Source organism: Octopus bimaculoides, chromosome 24, assembly GCF_046866305.1.
Source record: "Octopus bimaculoides isolate indiv1 chromosome 24, ASM4686630v1, whole genome shotgun sequence".
In the NCBI taxonomy this organism is placed as follows: domain Eukaryota; kingdom Metazoa; phylum Mollusca; class Cephalopoda; order Octopoda; family Octopodidae; genus Octopus; species Octopus bimaculoides.
The window spans coordinates 28,510,241-28,537,740 of NC_142951.1; the positions used below are offsets into that span (position 1 = coordinate 28,510,241).

Below are 27,500 nucleotides of genomic sequence, written 5' to 3' on the forward strand. Positions count from 1 at the left end.
CCTCCTCCTCCTCCTCTTTATATCCATCTCTCCCTACCACCCCTATCTTCCATCTTACTCTTCTACACTGCTCTCCTTTCTCTCCCTCCTCCCCTCTCTCTATAAATATTTCAGATATTTCATTCAAGGAAGCATCACTGAAATCAATTCTGTCTCAGTACATAATTGCCCCCACCTCTTTGTTGTAGTGGTAGAAGTATCTGTGGTAGGCTGTGTTTTACTAGTATGACTAGTTGTTGCTGTTGTTGTTGTTGTTGTTGTGGCTGCATGGTAAGAAGTTCACTTCCCAACTGCATAGTTCCGGATTCAGTCTTACTCTGTTGCACATTTGGCAAGTGTCCCCTACTGTAGCCCCTGATCAACCAAAGCCTTATGAGGGGATTTGGCCAAACGGAAACTGAAATAAGTCCATATGTGTAAGCGTGTGTGTGTGTATATATACACACATACACACATTTGTGGATTAAGGCTACCATTTGTTTCATGTTAGGCTTGATAATTGTTAAGGGTTTGTCTATCACATAGAATATTGATGTTTGTCTCCATTTTGGATTAAAACTCACAAAAGAATCTTTATCCACCAATGCAGTGTTGATCACTCATTCTCATTGTTCAATATTTACATATATCTATATATGTGTATGCATGTTTGTGTGTGTATGTCCTTGCCTTGATATTACGTGATATTTGTGAGTGAGTGTCACCAACATGCAAGTTACGACCTTCGTTTCCAATCTTCCATGAAAACATGTCTGGTCATGAGTAAATGTCGTCTTACTTTGAAACAGGTGAGGGTCAGCAACAGGAAAAGCATCCAACCATAGAAAATCCATCCCAACAAATTCCGTCCAACACCCATGAGCATGGAAAAGTGGACATTAAAATGATGAGGATGATTTGTTACATGTCTCTAATGGACTCTTACTGCATCACTGCAGTTATGATAGTCACTACTGTTATGATGGTCACAATTATGATAAAACATCTGAACTTAGTGCAAAACAAATATTGTAAGACTGTTTGAAGACTATCTAGTAGTGGTGTTAGTAATTGATGTTATAATAATTCTTTCTGCTATAACCACGAGGCTTGAAGTATTAGGGGAATTGTAGATAGTTAATGCAGCAATCCCAGTAATCAACTGGTTCTTATTTTATTGACCCCAGAATCTAGGATTGCATTATCAAATGTTCTTTCTTTTTTTTTTTTTTTCAAGGTGGTAGTGTGTAATTTGAGGGAGATTTGGCTGGTATTTCTTGAAGGTTGAACAACCATGTGGAGATTCCTTTTTTGTTTCTTTTTATTTTTGGCTTGGAGAGGTGAAGTTTGCTAAAAGTGGTGTTGTCTCTAGTGAGACAGTGGTGTGGTACTGATGAAGAAATGGTTCAGTGGAATCAGAAGTTTACTAAAAGTGGTATTGGCTCCAGCAAGAGAATGGTGTTGCATTGATATAGAAATGGTTTGGTGGAATCAGTAGTGGAGGTAGTAGTAGCAGTTGTGGTAGGGCGATGATGGTGGAGGTAGTAGTACGGTTGTGGTCATAGAACCAGTGGTATTGTTGTGTAGGTAGAAGTTGGGCAGTGGTAGAGATAGTGGTTTGGTGGTGGTCGTGGCAATGGTATATTGGTAGAGGTAGTAGAGAAGTAATTGTAGACACAATGGTAGTGGTGGTGGTGGTGAGGGGTGTTACTCCTGTTTGTAGTGGTGATGTGATGATATAAAGCCGCTTATCAAATGGAAAAGATTCAAAGAAGAAACTGCCTCAATGGAATTTCTGGTACTTAGAGGAAAAGAAAATTATACAGGGGGGGAAAAAAAAGAGGTGGATAAAGGGAGGTGTGTGTGACTTCAGTGGAAGTAAAAGGATTCTGTGGATGAGTAATAACAACAACAACAACAGCAAAGCTAACATACCTAAGTCCCATTCACTATCTTGGTTTTTTAACAACAACAACAACAGCAACAATCTGGTGTGGTATGCCAAAGACACTTCTGCTTCACTGCCATCTTCCCACCCTCCTCCCACAACCCCCCTCCCGCCTCCAAGTTTAGAGACTAACAAACAGCAACAGCAACAACAACAGCGAGTAATAAGAATATTCCAGTAAGGAGCATTGTTGGTTGCCTTTGTTGCAGTGCACTGTTACCTAACCACTACTGTCACCACCACCACCACCACCACAACTCTCTCTTTACAAAGTTTCACTGTTGCTATACCTGAAGAACCTTATCACATTACCTTCTCTGTCTTTATCTTCACCTCTCTCTGTGTCCTTCAACTTCTGTCCCCCACCTCACTCCATTTCCTTTTGGTCGTGTTCTTGACCCCAGTAGTTCCGTTACTGGTTTCAGCCATTGCACCATGGTGAAGCTGGGGCACCATCTTCATCATCCTGTCTTTCCTTTTTCTCTCTTCTCCCTCCTTACTCCCCCATCTCTCTTCTCTTTCTCTCTCCTTTCTGCCCTACTGAGGTGGCCATATATCCCCTATTTCTGAAAGACGCCTATTTCTGTCCTTCTGCTCATACTCTGACTTCTTGTCTGGCACAAAGCCACCTTCCTCCACACTCTGCCTCCCATTCATCTCAGGGCTCTCATCTTCTAAATTATTTGGTAACCCCTGTAGGTGCTGGTGCCATGTAAAAAAAAAAAAAAAAATGCTCCCAGTCCACTCTGCAAAGTGGTTGGCATTAGGAAGGGCATCCAGTCATTGAAAACATGCCATATCGCTCAGTAGAACTTGCCAGCTCCCATGAAACCATCCAACCCATGCCAGTATAGAAAATTGACATTAAATGATGATGATGATGACAGTTCTTAGAATATATTCTGTTAGTCTCGAATGATGAATGATAAAGTGGGAAGGGAGAAGGCAGTGTCCATGACCCTTTAGAGGACTTCTCTCAGAGACTGGTGGCAAAAGGGGAGGTGGGTATCTTCAGACTGGAGAGTCTGACTCCAAGTGCCTGCCATGTTGCTGTGTTAAACCAACTGATAATGGTTCAACACTGCCATCTGCATGACAAGCATTAATTAAGTTAGTGTTAACATTTAGCAGGATACCGGAAGCATTAAAATAGTTTGTAGGATGGGAAATGTCAAGGATGTTAGCGCAGTTTCAGTTCTGTTCGTTCGTGCTTAATATTTTTCAGTATGTGTTAAATGTTTGACTGTCATAACTGCCTGGAAGTCAAACAGCTACATTTACTGAATGAAAAGTTGTTTTAAATATTAAGCCAATTCTGAGACACCATCAATATGCTGAATAATAAGTGAGTGGAAGTAATGTATTTAAAACTTGGAACATTGTCATCGTTGTTTAATGTCTGCTTTCCATGCTGGCATGGGTTGGACAATTTGACTGAGGACTGGCAAGCCAGGAGGCTGCACCAGGCTCCAATTTGATCTGGCAAAGTTTCTACAGCTGGATGCCCTTCCTAACATCAACAACTCCAAGAGTGTAGTGGGTGCTTTTTATGTGCCACCAGCATGGGGGCTAGTCAGGCAGCACTGACATCAACCACACTTGAATGGTGCTTTTTACATGCCACTAGCACAGGTGCCAGTCAGGTAGCACTGGCATCAATCATGCTCAAATGGCTCCTGTCAAACCCATTCCAGCATGGAAAATGGATGTCAAATGACAGTATGTCTTATGTCTTGTTAAAGTAGCAAGAACACTAGCCCTCCTTTGCCTACTCACACTCCAAATTTACACAGGAAATTGTGTTTTCTTAGTTGTTTTACCAATATTTATCAAACTGCCCAAATAATAACATTTGTATTTTCAATGCTAAAGAGTCCTACACAAAATAAATAAAGCAGTGTTTATCTAGGACCATCCATACACATGGGACAGAAAGACAAAAAAATAGTTTTGGTGTGATGACTGGGTGAGAGGAAACAAGTCAGCCAGCAAAATAGGGTCTCCAAGAGAGGAGAAGTGTAGTGGAAAAGGAGAAGGAAATCATAACTCATGGTCGTAAGAAAAGGAAACCCTGGTCACAGCCAAACCCCCAAGCGAGTGAAATGTGTCTAACTGTCTCAGCCAGTTGGCCAATGAGAAAGCTTCTATGTTTTGGCTTGATTTGCTATGAAGAATAAGATAAATCTTCAAACCATTCCTTACAGCCTTTTAACACACACACACACACACACACACACACACAAACAGAGATGTAATCAGTATGAGTACTGGTGTCACTGAAAAAACACTGGTGATGGTGCCACTTAAAAAGCACTGGTGATGGTGCCACTTAAAAAGCACTGGTGGTTGTGCCACTTAAAAATCACTGGTGATTGTGCCACTCAAAAGGCACTGGTGATTGTGCCACTCAAAAGGCACTGGTGATTGTGCCACTCAAAAGGCACTGGTGATTGTGCCACTCAAAAGGCACTGGTGATTGTGCCACTCAAAAGGCACTGGTGATTGTGCCACTCAAAAGGCACTGGTGATTGTGCCACTCAAAAGGCACTGGTGATTGTGCCACTCAAAAGGCACTGGTGATTGTGCCACTCAAAAGGCACTGGTGATTGTGCCACTCAAAAGGCACTGGTGATTGTGCCACTCAAAAGGCACTGGTGATTGTGCCACTCAAAAGGCACTGGTGATGGTGCCACATAAAAATCACTGGTGCTGGTGCCATGTAAAAAGTACCCAGTACACTCTGTGGAGTGGTTGACTTTAGGAAGTGCATCCTGCCATAGAAACCATGCCAAAACAGACTATGGAACCCGATGCAGCCCTTGGCCCTGCTAGTTCCTGTGAAGCTATCTAACCCATGCCAGCATAGAAAACAGCGTGAATCCTACATACCGTTAAAAAGATGAGCCAGTCATGGCTGGAATGCCTCTGATTATAGTCTGACTCAATAATGGTTGACCTGGAGATAAGCAGTAACAAACCTGACAGGGAAGTAAGTAGGAGAGGATTGAGTGAAGTGACATAACCAAAAATTGTAACCGGGCTTAAACCACAGAAACTGTACTGGTACCAAAAAAAGGTTAAACTAGACACCTAGACAATTCCTAGCCCAATCAGTGTTTATACAAATGTCTTCAGTTTCTCTAGAACAACAGCTGTGAGGGAGAGAATAGAGAAAGGTGAAGAGAAGAAGAGTACGTGGTTAACAAGGAGAAGCCTTAATGAATGTACACAATTACTGAGATTAATGTTGTATTGTCAACAAGGAATCTATTGTCACATTGGCAGACCAAAGGTTTATTGTTCTCCTGAGTGGGGTCAGGTTGCTGGAGAAATAATAAAGTGGAAGACCATTGCGGGATTCATAAGAAGACATTCATTACTGCAAATATTTGAAATGAGAACAAATCGTTTGGAGGCTAACGTACAGTTTGTGTGTGTGTGTGTGTGTGTGTGTGTGTGTGTGTGCACGTGTGTGTGTGTGCAGATGTAAAGTATTAGTTTGCGTGTGTGTGTGTGTGTGTGTGCAGATGTAAATGTTTGTATGTGTAAAGTTTTAAAGTGTGTGTATGTGTGTGTGTGTGTGTGTGCAGATGTAAAGTATTTGTGTGTGTATGTATTTGTGTGTGTGTGTGTGTGCAGATGTAAAGTATTTGTGTGCATGTGTGTGTGTGTGTGTGTGCACACATGTAAAGTGTATGTGTAAAGTTTTAAAGTGTGTGTGCATGTGTGTGTGTGCGCAGATGTAAGGTGTATGTGCGCATGTGTAAAGTGTGTGTGTGTGTGTGTGTGTGTGTGTGTGTGTGTGTGTGTGTGTGCGCAGATGTAAAGTGTTTGTATGTGTAAAGTTGTAAAGTGTGTGTATGTTCACGCATGTGTGTTTTTTGTGTGCGTGTGTGAACATGGATGTAGGAATGATTGAAAAGTGATGGCATGTGGCTCAGTGGTTAGGGTATTTAGCTCATGCTCGTCTGGTTGTGAGTTCAATTCCTGGTGGTGCATCCAAAAGGTTATTTGTAGCCATGGCTACAGGTTGTTCATCCGACCTACACCTTTCTCCTTGCTACCTTTGCGGACATAATTGCATTTCAGTAATTTCCAGGTTGTTTATTACAACCACCAATTAATACCATCATCTTCATTACCGTAATTACCACTGTATTGAACATCGTGATCATGACCACTACCACCACCACCACCACCACCACCACCATCATCTGTTTGTGTAATAAGTAATAGAATAACATTCCAACAGATTATATATTACTAACTCTTGTTTATCCCTTCTGTGTTATACAGGATTTGTCTGTCTGTCTGTCTCCTCTCTCTCCCTCCCCCTTCTTCCCTCTCTCCTTCTCCACCTCTCTTCCTGTCTCTCCCTAGGGAGAGCCCTCTCATCTCGTCTCTTCTCTTTCTGTTTCTCTTTACCTCTCTCTCCCTTACCATACTCCTCTCTCTCATCTCCTCCCCCTCTTTCTCTCTCATCTCCCCCCTCTCCCTCTCTCTCTCTAGGAAGGAAGGGATCTATGGCAAAACATTCTGTTCAATTTAGGTTAACATTGATCAACAATTTCCCCTTGTTTACATCCTAAACACTCGCCACCCCACCCCACCCTGTCTTCATTCCCCCTCTCCACTACCAGCCAACAACCAATCACTAACCACCCTTCCCCCCTCCTCCAATGTGTTGATTCAATCACTAGGAATGAAGAAATGAAAAAAAATTACTTTGTCTGAAAAAAAAAAAAGAAAATCTAATCTGTTTGCCCAACAAACTCTTCATATCATCTCTTCCTAATCACATTATAGGATTTCAATGGATAATCCTCTTTTCACATCGTTTCACAACAAATCATTACTGGGATCTCTTAACTAAGATCGTTTAGCTTAATACTAGTCATAATTGCACCAAGCTAAACTCAAACCCTGATACACTCAACTAGTGTCCACGTGTCTTACAGACGTGGCTGTGAGGTAAGAAGTTTGGTTCCCAACCACATGGTTCTGAGTTCGGTCCCACTATGTGGCACTTTGGGAAAATGTCTTCTATGCAGTCTTGTGCTGACCAAAGCTTTATGAATGGATTTGGTACATGAAAACTGAAAGAGGTATATCATATATTGTTGGTGTGTTTATGTCTCTGTAACTTAGCTGTTCGGCAAAAAAAAAAAGAAGCCCATAAAATAAGTACTAGGCTTACAAAGAATAAGTCCTGGGGTCGAGTTGTTTGACTGAAGCATCTTTTAAGGCGATGCTCCAGCATGGCTGCTATCAAACAAATGAAACAATGTCAGCATGGACAACGGACGTTAAATGATGATGATTATGGAAACTGCAGGAAGCCTATCATATATATATATGTATATGTGTATATACATGCATAAATGTTTGTTGTTGGCACTCCGTTGCTTACGACGTCGAGGGTTCCAGTTGATCCGATCAACGGAACAGCCTGCTCGTGAAATTAACATGCAAGTGGCTGAGCACTCCACAGACACGTGTACCCTTAACGTAGTTCTCGGGGGATATTCAGCGTGACACAGTGTGACAAGGTTGACCCTTTGAATTACAGGCACAACAGAAACAGGAAGAAAGAGTGAGAGAAAGTTGTGGTGAAAGAGTACAGCAGGGTTCGCCACCATCCCCTGCCGGAGCCTCGTGGAGCTTTAGGTGTTTTCGCTCAATAAACACTCACAACACCCGGTGTGGGAATCGAAACCGCGATCCTATGACCATGAGTCCGCTGCCCTAACCACTGGGCCATTGCGCCTCCACACATGCATGAATGTGCATCTGTGTTTATATACCCCATACTCATCACTGCTAGAACAAAGCGAGGCAGATGTTGACATTCCTTGCTGACATTACGACCGGTGGCACTACACTTTTGAAAAAACCAAAACAGCTGTGGAATAAGAATAGTCTTTATTGAAAATTAAGTAAGGGATCTCAACAGGAAGTGCATTCAGCCATAAAATCCTGCTTTAACCTTTTTAATACCCTACATTCCCCTACTTCTGTGATAGAAGCTTTGTTTTAAAGTGATCTAAATTAAAACCTTCCATTAAAATAAAATTCCATGTTAATTTATGCTAATTTATGAATGGTGTTGACTCATATTTTTGGGATGTAAACAGGTTAAGAACATCAATTGTTTCTATAAAGAGGATACAGTCGAGGAATTCTGGTTTTCTCTTTTTTTTTTTTTTTTTTGCATAGACTTCGTTAGTGATTTCACAAAATATTGCAGCTGCCATTTGGTTCTTTTTCGAGCACTTATAAAAACATTTATTATTTATTATTCATATTATTATTATTATTATTATTGTTGTTGTATTGTACTGGTTTTATTCCTTTTTCTTTTCATTTTTGCTGAGAAGCCTTCGTTTATCATCATCATCATCATCTCTTTTCACATTCACTGATATTGTCATCACCACCACCATCATCATCATCACCACGATCATCACCATCATCATCATCACCACCATCATCATCACCATCATCATCATCATCACCACCATCACCATCATCATTATCATCATCACTACCACCTTCAAACCTAGCAGCCAAAAGAACCAAAAAAATTGAAAACAATCTTTTCATTTTTTTTTTATTTGACGTTTACTAATTTTTCAGTATTATTTTTGTGGTTGTTTTATACATTTATTTATTTGGGTATATTTTTTTTAATATATTTATATTGTTTGCTAGAACCCAATTCTCTTAATTGTATTATTGTTACTATCACCACCACCACCACCACCACCACCACATGTCATTACATGACCTTCCACTGCGATACAGCAGGGGTTTGCCTTGAGTCTGTATTTCTGTCAAACTGCGGTTCTGCCAAATTGTCGGGTGATTGAGAGTAGACTAGTGTTTTAACGTCTTGGTTTGACCATAAAACAGGTAGAATATTTAGGCCAGATATGGCTGGTCTGAATGCCTAAATGCTAAGAGGAAATCTGAATATAGGAGGCATCAGATGTTGTGTGCAAGAGAGAAGACTGATGGTTCAGTCACATGATGCATGTGGAGGAGAACAGCTGCTTAAAGAAGTGCCAATCTCTAATTGTGGAAGGGACTGGTGGAAGAGGTAGATCCAGGAAGACATGGGATGAAGTGGTGACAAAGGGTCTTTGGATGCTTGGCCTCACTGAGGAAATGACAAGGGACAGGGACTTGTGATGATTTGCTGTACTCGAGAAGACATGTTAAGCTAAGTAAAATCGTGGCCATCCATACATACAGGCATGTCCTTTTCAGGCGCCAGTGCTGTCTAAAGTGCACTTGTGCTGGTGGTACATAAATGCACCTGTACCAGTGGCATGTAAAAGGTACCCAGTACACACTGTAAAGTGGTTGGTGTTAGGAAGGGCAGGCATCCAACCATAGAAACCATGTCAAAACACAATTGGAGTCTGGACATATGGTTGTGATGCATGTGCCTGGTGTACCCTTATCAGACGGGTAGTGATGATGGGTATACAGGGCTTCGTATATTTTACCCCAGTGTCACTTTGGTGGCATACATTGCTCTCTCACTCAATCATGATGTTACAGAATAAAAAACTCTGTTTACAAAAATATAAAAATGAATAATGAATGTAATGGGATATTTAACATTTTAATTCACTAAAAGAATGAGAAATTTGTGGTTTTCATCCATTGTTAGCGATATTAATCTTATTTGTAAATGGTTTATATTTTACAGGTGGAAGAGCTCAGTCGCAAAGCAACCGTGGAGAAGAAAGAAATGGAGGAGCGCCATGACCTCGTCAGGGAACAGGTTTGTGTCATCATCTTCAGTTTAATCTTTAAAAACCATCTTTTATTCCCCCACCATTTGTCATATTTTTTTTTGTGAGGGTTTTGTTAAAAATAATCTTTATTTTTTTTGTTTTTAGGGGGAAAAAAAAAAGAAGCGGTCCTCCACTTTGTTTTTCCCAAAATGTATTTTGTATGCTTTTCTTTCCTGTTGTTTTATTTCAGTTAAAAGAAAAGAAAAAAAAAACATGGGGTGGGGCGGAGTTTATTGTTATTATTATTATCGACAGAATCGTTAAAGCGGTGGATGAAATTCCAAGTAGGATTTTGTTACATCACTTTGTCTTGGGATCAAATTTTTACGGGATCGATCCAACTTCACATGCTGCCAATACCATGGAGCTAATCTATAAAACTGAAGTACCAGTAACATACTGGGATCCAATGTAACCAATAGCATCTCTCAAAAAGATTTGAGGCTTTGTTATCTATATTATAAATCACTGTTGTAATTTTTCTGTTTTTGTATTTTTTTAAAAATTTTCTTTTGTTGTTGACATAAGCTTGAAAGTGTGTCTGTTGGTCAATGTCTAATAACCTTTTAACAGTTTTATTATAATCAATAATAATAATAATAATAATAATAATAATAATAATAATCAATAATAATCAATAATCAATAATGTTATCTAACATCTTTTTTTCTCCTCCCACCTTCTTTTTCTTTTTACTGAAGCCATATTGAACTTTGTAGTTGTCTTTTCAATACAGACTAAAAAGTGAATTTATAAACCAGTTGGTATTCCATGGATGGTAATTAAATTAGACTAATTAATTGTTTGAGCTGCAGCATTGAGAGTTGCAATTAGGTAGATGTGTCTAAACAGTAAAGGGAATTCCATGTGTTTGGTTCATTTTTTTTTTCCAGGTTTTTTCGTTTTTAATTTTGATTTTTTTTCTTTTGCTTGTTTGAAGCTTTCAGACAGATGTTTTTATATAATCCAAAACTAGAGGAATAATTTCAGAATTTAAATTTTGTATTAAAAATGGAATTATGTAATAATAATAATAATAATAATCCTTTCTACTATAGGCACATGGCCTGAAATGTTGGGGGATGGGGAAAATCGATCACATCAACCCCAGTACTTGACTCGTACTTAATTTATCGACCTTAAAAGATGAAAAGGTAAATCGACCTCAGGGTAATTTGAACTCAGAACATAAAGCAGAGGAAATGCTGCTTAACATTTTGCTTGGTGTGCTAATGGTTCTGCCAGCTCACCACCTTAATAATAATAATAGTAATAATAATAATAAGAAGAACAATGGTTTCAAATTTTGGCACATGACCTACAGTTTTGGGAGAAGGGTAAAGTCATTTAAATCAACCCCAGTACGCAACTGGTACTTATTTTATCGACCCTGAAAGGATGAAAGGCAAAGTCGACCTCAGCGGAATTTGAACTCAGAACATACAGATGGATGAAATGCCACTTAGCATTTTTACCTGGCATGCTAATGATTCTGTCAGCTCCCTGCTTTTTAATAATAATAATAATAATAATAATAATAATTGCAGGCATGGCTGTGTGGCAAGAAGTTTGCCTCCCAAGCACATGATTTCAGGTTCAGTTCTACCACATGATACCTTGGCCAAGTGTCTTCTACTTCTGGACTCGGGCCAACCAAAGCCTTGTTAGTAGTTCTGGTAGATGAAATTGAAAGAAACCTGTGGTGTGTGTGTGTGTGTGTTTGTTTTGCTATTGTCTCCTCTCCTTGGCATTGTGTGATAGTTTTAAGCAAGTGTCACTGATATGTGAGTGATGTCCTTCATTTCATTCTTCCGTGATAATGTTTGGTCATGAAGAAATATTTCTTTGTCTGGAAACTGGTGACAGTTGGTCAGTTCAATAAATTCCATCTGATCTATGCGAGTGTGGAAAAGTGGGCGCCAAACAACATGTAATAATAATAATAATGATAATAATAATAATCCTTTCTACTGGATGCGCAAGGGCTCATATTTGGAGGAAGAGATTAAGTCAATTACATCGACCCCAGTGTGTAACTGGTACTTATTTAATCAACCCCGAAAGGATGAAAGGCAAAGTTGACCTCAGCGGAATTTGAATTCAGAATGTAAAGATGGACGAAATGCTGGTAAGCATTTTGCCTGGCGTGTTAACAATTCTGCCAGCTTTTTAAACATCAAGTAGCTTTGTGGGCCAGTCCGAGTAAAACAGGAATCTAAGGGATCCATAGGCAAAAAACAGTTGTGAAACACTGAGTAAGTTGGTGTACTGCAAGCAGGGGTCAGGAATTTTACTTGTTCTATTTCAATAAATATGGATTTACATTTATAAAATGTTGAGATATGACTAGTTCTATTTCAATGGTTTCTTCCTAACTTACCTGCCTACCTACCTACCATCAGACTTCTTAACCTCACATCACATCACATTGTTCTCAGTCTCATTAGAAGAGAAAAATCACTCTTTCATACAGACAAACAATGTCTGGTGACAAAAAAAAAAAAAAAAAAAAAAGTTGTTGGTCGGGGGAGGGGGATACCCCCTCCATCTGTTTCTGAATTCAGTGTGATGTGAAAACTATAACTCCTTTGTGTTCTGCATGTTTGATACAAGCCCAAAAGCCTGGACATGCATGTCCCATGTGCTTAACATGTACATGCATGCATACTACTACTACTACTACTACTACTACTACTACTACTACTACTACTACTACTACTACTACTACGGTTTGCTTCTCTGCTGCTTTCTGTTTGAACTTCCTCATTACTAAAAAAAAAAACTAGAAAGTTCTTATCAAAAATCTGGGTGAAGGAAGTTACCAGGAGAAATTAAAGTTTATCAGTCGGCCTCTTATAGCTTTTAGGGTTCTGAAATAAGGGCAGAAGATTTGTCTCTTTTAGTCCCCCCCCCCAACTCGTTTTGCTTAAAACACAAAAAAAAAAGAAACAAAAAGAAAAAAGCATTGGAATTGAAAATGTCATGAATTTCACTTAGTCTTACTTAACTTTAATGTTCCTGTAATTTTGATTTAGTTAAACTGTGCACCAAAACTTTAGTATTATTAGGAGATGCAACATTTGGTTGAATCTCCTTCCCACACCTGCAGTCTCCCAAGATACGGTCAGGTCATTTATATCACACCTCTCTAAATGACCATATGAAATTACTATTTATATTTTTCTTAGTTTTTTTTCTTTTTTCATTTTTTTAATTTCTAGTAGATTGTTATTTTCTTTTAAAACTTCATTATAATTCTTTCACCCTTTAACATTTAAGCTGGTCATATCCAGCCCAAATAGCCTTCCTGTTTTATGTACAAACAGGCGTGGGCCATGACTGGGTGGTAAAAAGTCTACATTCTAACCACGTGGTTCTGCATTCAGTCCCATTGTGTGGCATGTTGGACAAGTGCCTTTTGCAATAGCCCTGGACTCACCAATGCTTTGGAAGTGGATATGATAGATGGAAACTGAAAGATGCTTGTCTCTCTCTCTCTCTTTCTCTCTCTCTCTCTCTCTCTCTCTCTCTCTCTCACACACACACACACACAAACACACACACGTTAAAAAGGACATCCAGCCATAAAAACCATACCAAAACAGGCACAGTAGTCTGGTGTAGTCTTCTACCTGGCCAGTTCCTGTTGAACCGTCCAACCCATGCCAGCATGGAAGGTGGACATTAAACGATGTTGATATATATATATATATATAAAAATTAAAAAAATTTTGCAGCTAATTTATGCAGCTAATAATTCTGGAAATAGATGATTCAGCATCTATTTCTAGCATATAGGAGTCCACTTTTGCTGGTCATCCCTCTTATTTTTGTATATATATATATATATATATATATATATATATATATATATATATATATATAGAATCTCCACACAAGAAAGAATCAACAAGGAGAATCTTTTCATAGAGAAATTCCAACCATTTCTTAACACACAAACCCCTCAGTGACCTTATTTCTCCAGGAACAGACATAAACGTCCTGTTGACAAAGAGTTCATAACTCCAACTAAGAAGATTTGTCTCCCCTTACACACACTTCCTGTTTTGACACCACACTTCCTGTTTTGACACCACACTTCCTGCTTAACACAAACTTTTAGCCCCTTTTCTCTTTTTTTAAACCTAACACAACTCTCGATTTTCATGCATCCTTATTTTTCCAACCATTATCTAAATGGATTACCATTGAACTTTAAAAGCTCAAAGACAATACAATGTATTGGTATATTTATTTTTTTATATATTATTTTTTTATATATTATTTTTTTCATTCTTTACTTTTTTGTAACAAACATTTTCATTCTCCCTCTTCTTGAAAATTTGCCATGCAATGAAAGCCGGTTAGAAACCTATATTAAAATATGTTTTCAGTTTAGCATTCTGCCTTAGTATTATTTTTCATTTTCCTATTATTTTTCCACGTGCGGTTAACACAACCCCACTATTTACTGACTTATACACACACACACACACACACACACTCACTGACAATTATGCACATGCACACATGCATATGTTTATGTGTGTGTGTGGATATTTGTCCTTCCACCACTGTTTGACAACCCGTATTGGTTTGGTCATGCCTTTGTAACTTTGCAGTTTAGCAGAAAGAGATCGATAGAATAAATCTACCTAATTTCACATTGAAGCGTGTGCTTAACCAAAGGCTGTGGTAACAGACTTTTGCTCAAAGTGCTGTAAAATGAGAACCAACCAAGAACTTCATGACTGCAAAGCAAACTTCTCAACCATTTAGCCAGACCATATCCACATATAAAGATGGGATGGTTTACAAGAATTCTGATTAATTCGTTTTGTTTAGCTACTTCTCTGTCTCATAGATTTACTCAAGCTGTTGTTGTTCTGTGATTGAGCTGTCTGAATATTGATGAAATACCTTGTGGTATTTGGTTAAGATCCTTTTTGTTCCAAATTCAGACCCCTACTATTGCTGCTTTGGAAGTCGCTTAAAAAGTGATGAGTCTATAAGTGTTGGAGTGGGTGGCCAATGTAATCATCTGTACTGAAGAAGGTGCTGCTCTGGTATAGCTGCAAACCAGTGAATAACTTCAGCGGAACTGTGTGTGTGTGTGTGTGTGTCTATCATCATTATCATTTAATGTCTGCTGTCCAAGCCGGAGAGTTTGACCAGGGCTGGCCAGCTGGAGAGTTGCACCAGGTTCCAGTCTGATTTGGCATGGTTTCAACAGCTGGATGCCCTTCATAACGCCAACCATTTTGCAGAGTGTGCTGGATGCATTTATGTGGGACCACCACAAGTGCTTTACACCACCAGAAGGTTGTGGAGCAATAGAACTGTCCGTGTGTGTATGTATCTACTATAAAAGGCAGATTTTCTGTGTGTGTGTGTGTGTGTGTGTGTGTGTGTGTGTGTGTGTGTGTGTGTGTGTGTGTGTTTAAAATTCATACATTTACACAATTCCAAATTTCTTGGATTAAAGGATCACAATTAATATTCTAAATACAATTTGTTAGGTCACTGCGTCATTTTTTCACTCAAAATAATTCCTAATAATGAATAAAATCCATAAAACTACAGAAGTAAACATTTTCTCCCTAATAAAATCTAATTTCCTCTTTCTAATACAAATCCTTTCAACTCCTACTTTCTCTTATGAACCTTTATGAACAATCCAACAACAAATACAAAAAGAAAGGAAGGAGAAACACTGATAGTAACAGAAAACTATTTCAGTATCAAAATTGCAATTTTGTCTTCTTCGTACCAAAAGGAGATATATAATGATTTCTAGCACCATCCTCTTCTTCTCATGATGATGTTTACTACTAAGCTGAAACTCTTTACAATACTAACTCTGTTAACCACTTGAAACACAATGGTAATGATGTTGATGATCTTGTTCAATATTTCTCCTTTACTAATCGCTCAAAGTTGCAAAGGAAGATCATAGGTTTTGATTGTTTTTGTTTTAAAGATTATTCCATCGTCTCTAATCTATTGCTTCCTTTTCCGTGTATTTATCTTTTTTCTTTTTAAATGCTTATTTAACTGTGAACTTCTGCCTGCTTTATATTAAAACCGCTTCCAGGTACTAAAACAGTTCTTCTGAATGTTTTGAACTGTCTTAGCATGCTTCGAATGACTGGCTCTACACAAGTTTAGTACTGCCGTAGCTCTAGAAGTGGAAGGAATAAAAGAGAAAAGAAAAAAAAAAGCACTCAGCTGTATGCTGTTATCTTTGTAGTGGATGATAGTTTACAGCAATAATAATAATAGTAATAATAATAATAATAATAATAATAATGGTCTGTCTATACATTGAAAGTTCTGTAGTCAATGTATTTTCAAGTAGTTTCTCTCTCTCTAGAACACTTAGCTAATTTTTAGTTGTTCTAGTTCCAACTTCTTAATTGTAGATCTTTAAAAAAATTGGTATCTTTTTACAGACTTTCAAAATAACCAAAAAAGTAAGTTGATGCATATTTTTACCAATTAAGTCTTCCATTTCCTTTCTTTTATTTTTTTTTTTTTTAAATCTCACTCAACTTTTTTTTTTTTACTTCTTAATTTCGTTTTCTTTTTTAATTATTTCTTAGTTAGTAAATAATATATTTTTTTATTTCAATTTATCCACTCATTTGTTAATCTTTTTAACTCTCGGCTCATTCGCTATGGTTATTCCATATCTTCATTACTCAAATATACTCAGTTATAGCCATGGATTAATCACACACACGCACATATTCATAATACATAGATTGCATCAACAAATTCATCTTTGTATTTTTTTCTTTTTTTTTTAAAGTAGTTCCTGTTAGTTTTCTCTCTGGATTATTTTATATCTTGCTTCTTTTTTTTTTTGTTTTTAAACCTTTTTGCCTGCTAGTTCTTTGGTTGAGACAGTCATCACTTTTGATTTGGCAGCTTCATAATCTGGCAGAAATAAATAGTGGTGGGGTGGGGAACTGAAACAAAGCAAAACCAAAAACATATGGAAAGAATAAAAACTTGTCTTTCCCTTCCTGAGACACGAACCGAAAGTTTAAATGAGGATTTTGATTAGGGATTATCAGTTACCAGTTTTGTTTTTGCCAGAAATGAAACTCAAACCAATCCAAAAGAATCCAGTCTTTGGTCATACAAAAAATTGCTAATGATAATAATAATAATAATAATAATAATAATAACAATGATAATTTCTTTCTTATTTTTGCTGCTTTTGATTTCTAATTGCAGACATTTCATTGACACACATGCCTACACAGACACTGGTTCACACACACACACACACACACACACACACACACACACACAATTTATTAATGTCTGACCTGAAGCTATTTTTTCACTGTGACTCTCCTCAATTTCAACCACTCACCTCCTCTACTTCTTGGTCCCCCCCTCCTTCTTTCTTACAGTTAACAATAACGCTGATCATGGTGGTGGTGATGGTGGTGGTGGCTGTGACATTTTAATAATTGAATTCATTTTCAGTCAGATATACTTAAAGCTACATGCTCTGCAAGTTCACACTGTCATTTTCTAGTTCGCCAAACAACAGTATTGATTCTCCTCTCATTCTTTCTTTCTGTCTGTTTGTCTCTACAAGTACACACACACACACACACACACACACACACACACACACACACACACACACACACAACTGACCTTCTCTCTTCATCACTCAGTCAGGGTCACCAAGTTTGACCTATCCCATAGGCAAAGATTAAGTTCATGCTAACATGTTTAATACAGGGAAGTATTAAAAAAAAAAAAGCAACATCTAACTAGAATTAATTTATTAGGAGGTGAGACAGAAAAACAGTCAAGGACCAAATTACCATTCAAATGGGAGGTAACTCTGGAGATCTTTTGTCACACATCCTGTAACCTCTTCAGCGACCCTCTGAACAAAACAGGAGACACATAGGATGGAGAGTCACTGAAGAGGTCAACGGATGTGTAATGAAAGATTTCCAGACAGGTCATAAAACTCTGGAGATGTTTCGGACTTATTATGACCTCATCAGTCGAAAGTATAAAGGGATGTGATCTTGATATAAGCTTACAACTGTTCAGCATTTGTTATTCCACTCTTCTTTTCACAGTATTGAGTACTCTTACATCAGTTAATTCTCCTTTACATCACCGTCATCAGTAGCCCCTTAGCATTGAGATTACCCTGTTAAAATGCAATGCTTATTTATTCACATTGTTTTGAATTAATCTTGCATTATCTTGTAAGTTTGAGATTTCAACAATGTGATTATCTCTTTTATATCTTTTACCTGTTTCAGTCATTAGACTGCGGCCATGCTGGGGCCTTAAAGAATTATTAATGAAATCAATTGACCCCCAGTACTTTCTTTCTTCTCTTTTTAAGCCTGGTAATATGTTAGTTTCTTTTGCTGAACTGCTAAGCTATGGGGATGAAAACATAACACTGTTTGTCAAGCAGATTTTTGACCATACAGCCATGCCTGTGCACATAGAATGTATTATGTGTGTAGTGTGTATGTGGGTGTATGTGTATATATGTGTGGGTGTATGTGTATATATGCATGTATATATGTATGTATAGTCATCATCATTTAATGCCTGCTTTCCATGCTGGCATGGGTTGGACAGTTTGACCAGGGCTGGCAAGCAGGAGGGCTGCACCAGGTTCCAGTCTGATTCGGCTGGGTTTCTACAGCTGGATGCACTGGTGGCTATTTACATGGTGCCAGCATGAATGCTTTCATGTGGCCCCAGCACTGGGTCTTGCAGGCCAATCCTCTTCAGCAAGAGGAGCAGCATAAAAAATTCTGCTGGTAAACCTAGAAAAAACATAGAATCTCTTCCTGGGTTTACCTTTTCCATGAGTATGTTTGTATGTGTGTAAAAATTACACGAGTGAGAGGGAGTAAATAGTCCTTTCTGTTATAGGAACAAGGCCTGAGGTTTTGTGGGAGGGGACTAGTCGATTACATCGACCCCAGAGTTTCATCATCATCGTTTAACGTCTGCTTCCCATGCTAGCATGGGTTGGACGATTTGACTGAGGACTGGTGAACCAGATGGCTACACCAGGCTCCAATCTGATCTGGCAGAGTTTCTACAGCTGGATGCCCTTCCTAACACCAACCACTCAGAGAGTGTAGTGGGTGCTTTTACGTGCCACTGGCACGAAGGCTAGTCAGGAGGTACTGGCAACAGCCACGCTCCAAATGGTGTATTTTACGTGCCACCTGCACAAGAGCCAGTCCAGCGGCACTGGCAATGATCTCGCTTGAATGTCTTTACACGTGCCCCCGGCACAAGTGCCAGGAAGGCGACGCTGGGCACAGGTGCCATCATGATTTCGCTTGCCCCAACAGGTCTTCACAAGCCGAGTTTAGTGTCCAATGAAGGAGACGATATTGGCATGGGTGCCAGTCACTGGTACTTAATTTATCAACCCCGAAAGGATGGAAGGCAAAGTCAACCTCGGCGGAATTTGAACTCAGAACATGGGCGATGGGCGAAATACCATTTAGCATTTCATCCAGCGTGCTAACGATTCTGCCAGCTCGCCGCCTTAGAGAGAGAGAGAGAGAGAGAGAGAGAGAGAGAGCAAATAATGATAGCAGTTTGGTGTGTGAAATTAAGTACAAGTGTACCCAATATCGTGAAAGATAGCATGGAATAATTTTTATGTCTTCTCAGATTTGCTACTCTGGGGGTTTTAGAGGTTTATATTGCATCTGTCATCAGCTGGAAATTGCAGCAATGCAGAAGGGAGACTGGTGATTTTTAAACTGAAAACATTAAGTAATAAAAATTATACATACACACACGTGCACATATACACACCGGCTTATACACACACACACACACACACACACACACACACACACGGTGTTCTGAAATAATGCTTTTGCAGATATAAAGTGGACAGTGTTGAAATGAATTTCATGTTCAATTAATCAGAAGTGTAATGTGTGTGTGTGTGTGGGAGGGGTGGAGGAGTGTGTTTCTCTGTCTCGTGGTGGTGTCTATGTGCATCTATGTAATATTTATAAATGATATTATGTTTATCATTTGTAATTTATATATGATAAATATGTGTGTTAGAAGTGAGAAACAAGTCACATCTTTAACGTGTGTGTGTGTGTGTGTATATATATATATATATATATATATATATATATATATATTTGTAAATAATATGTGACAATTATTCGATAGCCATGATAAAACTCTGAGTTTCGGATGCCGGGGCGGAAACCCAAGCCGCCATCTCTTCAGTTATCTGGCCATGGTGGCATGGGTTTCTGCCCCCGGCATCTGAAACTCAGAGTTTTATCATGGCTATCGAATAATTGTCACATATTATTTACAGATAAATTCCTCTATGTACATAATATCGAGGTCTCTTTCTTTCTTTGTTGTCTAACCTTTTCTATCTATAATATATATATATATATATATATATATATATATATATATATATTTATATTTGGTATGACATAAAATGTATTGGTGTGGGTGCTGGTGCCACATAAAAAGCACCACAGTAAACTCTGTAAAGTGGTTGGCATTAGGAAGGGCATACAGCTGTAGAAACCATGCCAAAACAGATATGGAACCCAATGTGGACCCTGGCCTTGCCAGTTCCTGTTAAGCCATCCAACCCATGCCAGCATAGAAAATGGACATTAAATGTTGATGACGATGATGATATAAAAAAAAGAAAAGAGAAGTAAAAACCTAAAAGAAAGATATATATAGTTAGGTATAGATGTGTGTGTCATTAGAATGTCAAAGGTAAGAATCACAAGATGGATTCTTCAAGCTGACCCAACTGGTGAGAGACCTTTGGGTAGACCAAGAACAAGATGGTTGGATAATATCCATAGTCTTGGTTGGTCATGCTTGGGAATCCAACCAGAAAGTTTAATGATCGTTGCTTCTCTCAGGAACCTCACTGGAAGAGGTGTCCAAGGACTCTACTTTCATAACCCTCCCTCTCAGGAATAGTGGGTGGTAAAGATGGATGGATGGATGGAAACTGTGAGGAACTTCACATCAGAGGGTTCACATTTTATTCCTAGATAAAAAAAAATGTAATCTATTGGCCATTTTAACTTCAGAGGAGGCCATTCTGCCACGAGATTTCCGGCCAGGACTTTGATTTGAGAATAACTCCCTTCTATTCTTCAACTATGTTTGGAGGCCCTGGAAAATGGTCATTCATGTGGCTTCTCTCTCTTTGACTGAACCATTAAAAAAAAAAATGGTGGAGCGGGGTATGATTGAATATAGTGAACACATATGCACTGGGTTATCAGATAAATTCTTTCTTTTTTTTTTTTACCTACTTGGCACTCCAGTATTCTGTATCTGGAAAGAGGTACAATTTATTCAAAGTTTGAAAAGGTTAAACAAAAGTCATTGAAGAATAGAGCTAAAAAAACAAAACAAAACAAAAAAAAAACACTATTCAAATGACATTGAAAAGGATTAAAATAAAATGCAAAGAAAAGAAATGAAAAGAAAAGATCAAATTTATCTGGCAACTGAAGCTGTAAAATCTTTATTGAGAAATATCTGTAGATTCTCCTTCACTAAAGAATCATTACGAAAACAATGGATTGTTGAAGCAGAGAGTGGTTAATAAGAAGTCTATAAAACCTGTTAGTGCAGCTAACTCTAGAGAATGTTGCAGAAATAGGTTTAACACAGTACATGATACTGAAACACTGCCCAGTATAAATAGATACAACCTGAATAAAGTCTATTATGCAAAACAGCTGCACTCTGACTGTAGAACCGTTGAACATGTTAATGAGTGACTCATTTAACTATTCCAATAGGAGCAGATCGACCACTGAATTTACTTAAACAGAAAGAATTGTTAACCCTGTACTGGACCACGCAGAAAGAAAAGAATTTTCAATTTTATTTCTGTTTTATTGAGTATCACAGTCTGCAGGGTTTTTTTTTTTTTTTTTGCATTATATATCATCCAGTGTTTTAAATCTGGGTTTTGTCCCCCGTTAACAGGGGTGGCTGGATCTACCTCAATGCCATAGCAACTGAGGTAGGCATGTGCAGCTCACCCCAACCTGAAGGTTGGTTAGCTGGTTGCTCATTCTCCTTTGTTGCCATGAAGCTTTTTTGGGGCTGGATTTTCTATGCTTACCTCCAACCTCAGTTTCTAGACATGAGTAGTCCTGAGACCAAGACCTCTACCATGATTTTTAAGAAATGTGGTGGAAAACTAGCTGAGGAAGGTGGGGATGCATGTAATCCCTACTGGTCCATGGAAAAATTGCCTTGCAGGAAACCAGTCAGTAGTGCAAAAAAAGCAGTTAAGCGCTGCTGCTTTAGTCTGCTCAGCTGAAATAAGTATTAGCCAAGTGCTGGTGTTGCCCTCCCTCCTTCCAGGGGCCAGATTCTAGATTTTCTTGCTGGATTATATATATATATATATATATATATAAAGAAAAAACAACTAGTTTTAAATCACTGAGCAAGAAACATGTAGTAACAGTACTGTACGATAAAGTCTATTTGCCAACACAAAGTGGCAGTCATATGTAGGATAAAGTTACTACTTTTTAACCCCAGGAAAACATTTTTTCCAGCTTGCTACCAACACATGATCTGTGTCCGTATACTGTGAGCAAAGGAGTTTACTGCTCCCTTTCTGGCTGGTTTCTTGGCAACTTCCCTTCGTAGGTACAGGACAATCACCAGCTAAAGATAGCAGCCACTTATTCTAGCCAACCAGAAAAGATATTTTTGGGGGCTAAAAAGTAGTAACATCGTCCTACGTAGGACTGCCATTTTGCGTTGGCAAATAGACTTTACCTTATATATGTATATGTGTGTGTGTGTGTATATATATATATATATATATATATATATATATACATATCTCATCATCATCGTTTAACGTCTGCCTTCCATACTAGCATGGGTGAGACATATATATATATATATATATATAAAAGTGCACACAAACATACACACAATTGTTTTTCCATGCATTTGTCACTCTCTCTTTCTCTCATACTTACATGCACACACACACACACACACACACACACACACACACACACACACACACATAGTGTTTGATAAGTACCAAGATAGTGAAAAGTGTGAATGAGTCAGTCAGTCAGTAAGTGTGAATAGTTAAGTGATGGTTGATTGTTACCCAGGCAAGAACAGACAATTTGTGCCTGAGTCAGAGCTATGAAAGACATCAATACCCAACATATTGCATGACACCACTCACACATCCACACTCCTATATATTTCTTAACCTTTTAGCATGCAGATTACTCTATCAAATGTAATGCTAATGTATCCATGTTGTTTTCCATTAATCATGCGTTATCTTGTACCTTCAAAATTTTGATAATCTGATTGTTTATTATTAGATTGACATTGTAGGGTAGGTGTGGGAGGCCTGATCTGGCTGGTTTTAACATAAAGCAGGTAGAATATTTTGGCCAGATATGGTTGGTTTAATTGCTAAAGTGTTAAATTTTTTTTACAAGGAAAAGGTCGACAAAAGTTGAATAAATGTGGAAATATTCTACTAAAAATATGTTGTAATCCTAAATTTTTTTTTTTAAATAAAATAACTTGATATCAAAATAAACATTTCCATGTCTCTGAATGTACAGAACATGCTATATAAAATTGTGCATCATATATTTCAATCAGCATTGCTTTGTGTACCTCTAGTTAATTAATTCCAGCTTGACTAAGCTTTGCGCACAACAGAAAATATGTTATTTGTTGTTTGAAGATATGAACTGCTATTTTTTAGTGGGTTATGAAGAGTGGATATGGTGACCATAGGTGATGAAATGGAACAACACAGAAACATATGTGTTCTTTGGTCCAGTGGTGTCATTCGTTGCTCAGGGATGTGTTTTCACACACATTATCTATAAGGAGGACATTCTTCAGAGACAATTCCTACAGCAAAGGTGTTTTTTATGTCTGAGTGTACATGAATGTGTTAAATATAATTGTATACACACATACTTCAATCAACTCCACTTCATGTACTTCTAACCAATTGATACTCACACACACTGAAAATAGGGAGTCACAGAACAAAACAGTACTCACGGTAAACTCTCCACAGGGCATTTGGCTATCAAGGAGGCAATAGTTGAACACAGGGTATAAATTAATAGCAGTGTGTTTCTGAAAATTCATGAATCACAATGGTGGAGAGTGTACAATAATTAATCACCTTCAAAAGAAGCAAAAGGTAAAAATTATTCCACAAGTTTACAGCTGTTCTGTAATTGCTTTCAGTTACAGCATTGAAGTTAAAGTGCTTTTAGTCTCTACTCTTTCCTATCTATATTATTTTATTATTTAAACAATGTTTCTTCTGTTGGTATAGGGACGTTTCCTTTTCTTCTTTTTGTCCTTTTCAATACATAAGCAATTAAGGAACAGCCAGTGTTAGCTTTTGCTATTGCTTTTTTTACCTGTTGGCTTTGATTTATTTACTCTAGCAAACACAAACATACACCTGCACGTCTGATAGACCCACAAGAAATCACCCTGGGTTCTAGGATATAAACTGTCTTGTTTTAAAGTGTTGTCAATTTAAACCTTCCATAAAAATTTCATGATAATTTATGTTCCAAAATGTTAACCTAGTAATGAGTTATTTCAATAAATTCTTCCATAATTAATTGAAGTAAAGAGTGTCCTTTTTAACAGAAATATAGTTGCACAATTAATACACGCATACACACATGCACACCTGTGCACATATACACACACATATGCACACATGCACTCCATTCTGAATGGTACCTACAACACCAAACTATGTACAATTTCCTCAGTCTGTCCCCATCACTCACTAAAAATACTTGCGGCTCCACCATTATCACTACTGTTTTAATTTCCATTTTATTTTTTTCAAAATTCAATGTTGTTGTTATTGAGGAGTTTTTATATTTGTTCCCTTGTACTCCCTTTTTTTTTGTATTTATTTTTGCTGCTGCTGTTGTTGTCTTTTCCCCACCAAAGTTACACAACGCCTCAGGTAAAGACCAACCCTCCTTAAGCTATGCTTTGTCTTTTTCTTCAGCTTTTACCTAATAAAACTCTTTCTTTCTTTTATTCTTTCTTTCTAAATCTTTTAATGTATGTTGATAGATGTTGTTATTGTTGTTGCATTCTTCTCCCCACCCTTATCCCCCTGTCTCCTTAAACCCCAACCTTTTCTCTTATTTTTCAATTCGCATCTTCACTGCTGCCACCATTGTTGTTCCCATTGTCGTCATTGTTGTTGTCATGTCTTTTCTTTTCCCATGCACTGTAGAAGCAATTCCTTCTAAAAGCCCACCGATAGTTCATTTAACTAGTTTAATTAAGCAATTAAATTTTCACACTGATTGTTCCAAACAACCACCAATCCTGTCTCTTCCTCTCATTTATTAAAACCACTGTTTTCCACTTTCCACTTTCAATTTCCACTTTCCCCTTTCAATTAAAAAAAAAAAAATTTTTCTTTCTCTCCCTTTTTCACATTTCTTTATTTTCTCTATTTTTCCTCTTCTCTTCACCCTTCTACCCATATAATACTTAGATTTTTACCTTGGGTTTTGGAGGTGGGTCACCCAAAGCTGGTAGACGAACAGTGTGTCGACAGACAATTGACCGTCAGACAACTTACAGACAGGACATTTGAGTGATTGGACAATTTGCCGAAAGGACAATATGTCGACATTTTTTTAAACGAAAATAAAAATTACGGATAAGTTTTATTACACTTACAAATAAAAACAATTTATTTATAAAAAGATATTACATACAATAAGTCTTTTCTTTTCTGGTTCTATCAATAATCATGGCATACCCTTTGTATAGAAGCTTTCTGCCTCCTTGTTCCATTTTGATGAACTCCATGGTCGATACTTCTGCATGTTGACTTATTAGCCAATTGTCTGTCGACGAATTGTCTGCACATGCTGGAGCACCACCTTTAGTCGAGCAAATCGACCCCAGGACTTATTCTTTGTAAGCCTAGTACATTCACCGAACCGCTAATTTACGGGGGACGTAAGCACACCAGCATCGATTGTCAAGCGATGACAAACATAGACACATAAACATACACATATACACATACACATATATACATATATACGATGGGCTTCTTCTAGTTTCCGTTTACCAAATTCACTCTCAAGGCTTTGGTCGGCCCGAGGCTATAGTAGAAGACACTTGCCCAAGGTGCCACGCAGTGGGACTGAACCCGGAACCATGTGATTTGTAAGCAAGCTACTTACTACACAGCCACTCCTACACCTATAAACTATTGTTTATAGCTGTTGCAAATGGTTTATGCTCACATATGTAACATGTGAGTGTGTGTGTGTGTGTGTGTGTGTGTGCACACGTATTGACAAATGGGAAGAAAATACTCAGTATTCCAGTAGAATATAACAATTTATTTCAGCTGATTCAATAACTTGTTACTCTGGAGTTTTCCCAGCATGCAAATTGTTTCTTGGACAGGAAATAACTGGATGTCATTATCATCATTATTTTCAAGTCCTTTTTATTTTTTTTGTCCATGCCGGGATGGATTGGAGGAGATAACTTGAGGTAGTATTCTCTGGCCAGGTACTCTTCCAGTCACCAACCCTTGTTTTTAAGTAAAGGTTTCTTTTGCTTGTTTCTTATTCCACTAGTCTTTACAGGTTGAAACTGCCAAACTACTGGATGTGTTGTTCTCGAGAGATGAAAACCTATCATTATTGTACAAATTGTATCATGCAAAAACTCATGCAAAAACTCATGCAAGAAGCATTCCCACATGCATATGCATGTAGCCTCTCACCCCTTATATATATATATGTGTGTGTGTGTGTGTGCGTGTGATGGACTTCCCCATTGATGATGATGTATGAGCATTCAGCTTCTACTGAATGACCTGCTCAAAATGATTTGTTTATAGTGATCAAATGGTCGTGCTGCACATTAACTCACTCTCTCCATCAAATCAACATTGTCCGAAACAGGTGTACGGTGTACCACACGTCAGGTGTTAAAGTGATCACAGAGCAATGCGAGATGAAGTGTTCTGCTCAAGAACACAACGCACCACCTGGTCTAGGAATTGAAACTGCGATCTAGCGATTGTGAGTGCAACACCCTAACCACTAGCCTTGCACCCCCCTCTCTCTCTCTCTCTATCATAGTAAAAAAAAAGAAAAAAGAAAAAAAGAAAGGTCCACTTACTTTGTTAGTACATTTGTTGTTGGCACTCCATCGCTTATGACGTCGAGGGTTCCAGTTGATCCAATCAACGGAACTGCCTGCTCGTGAAATTAACGTGCAAGTGGCTGAGCACTCCACAGACACGTGTACCCTTAACGTAGTTCTCGGGGATATTCAGCGTGACACAGAGTGTGACAAGGCTGACCCTTTGAATTACAGGTACAACAGAAACAGGAAGTAATAGTGAGAGAAAGCTGTGGTGGAAGAGTACAGCAGGGTTCGCCACCATCCCCTGCTGGAGCCTCGTGGAGTTTTTAGGTGTTTTCGCTCAATAAACACTCACAACACCCGGTCTGGGAATCGAAACCACGATCTTATGACCGCGAGTCTGCTGCCCTAACCACTGGGTCATTGCGCCTCCACACTTTGTTAGTAAAATAGTGAATATTTCACATGATGATGATGATGATGGAAATAGAAAAGTGTAGCAGTTGGCTGAAGATGCTGCCATTCTTGAAGAA

The 27,500-nt window shown here is 38.2% G+C and overlaps 1 protein-coding gene across 10 annotated transcripts in view; it reads left to right on the forward strand.

Annotated features, from left to right (window-relative positions):
- LOC106877620 (arf-GAP with coiled-coil, ANK repeat and PH domain-containing protein 2) overlaps positions 1-27,500 on the forward strand; it is a 244,660-nt gene that overhangs the window by 122,084 nt on the left and 95,076 nt on the right. For 6 of the 10 annotated variants that reach the window (XM_089341369.1, XM_089341367.1, XM_089341368.1 and 3 more), the window contains 2 exons: positions 9,645-9,719; positions 16,185-16,205. In XM_089341369.1, coding sequence (XP_089197495.1) covers positions 9,645-9,719; positions 16,185-16,205 — 96 coding nt within the window. The remainder of the gene's footprint in view (positions 1-9,644; positions 9,720-16,184; positions 16,206-27,500) is intronic. The other 4 variants (XM_089341376.1, XM_089341371.1, XM_089341373.1 and 1 more) reach the window with 1 other exon arrangement.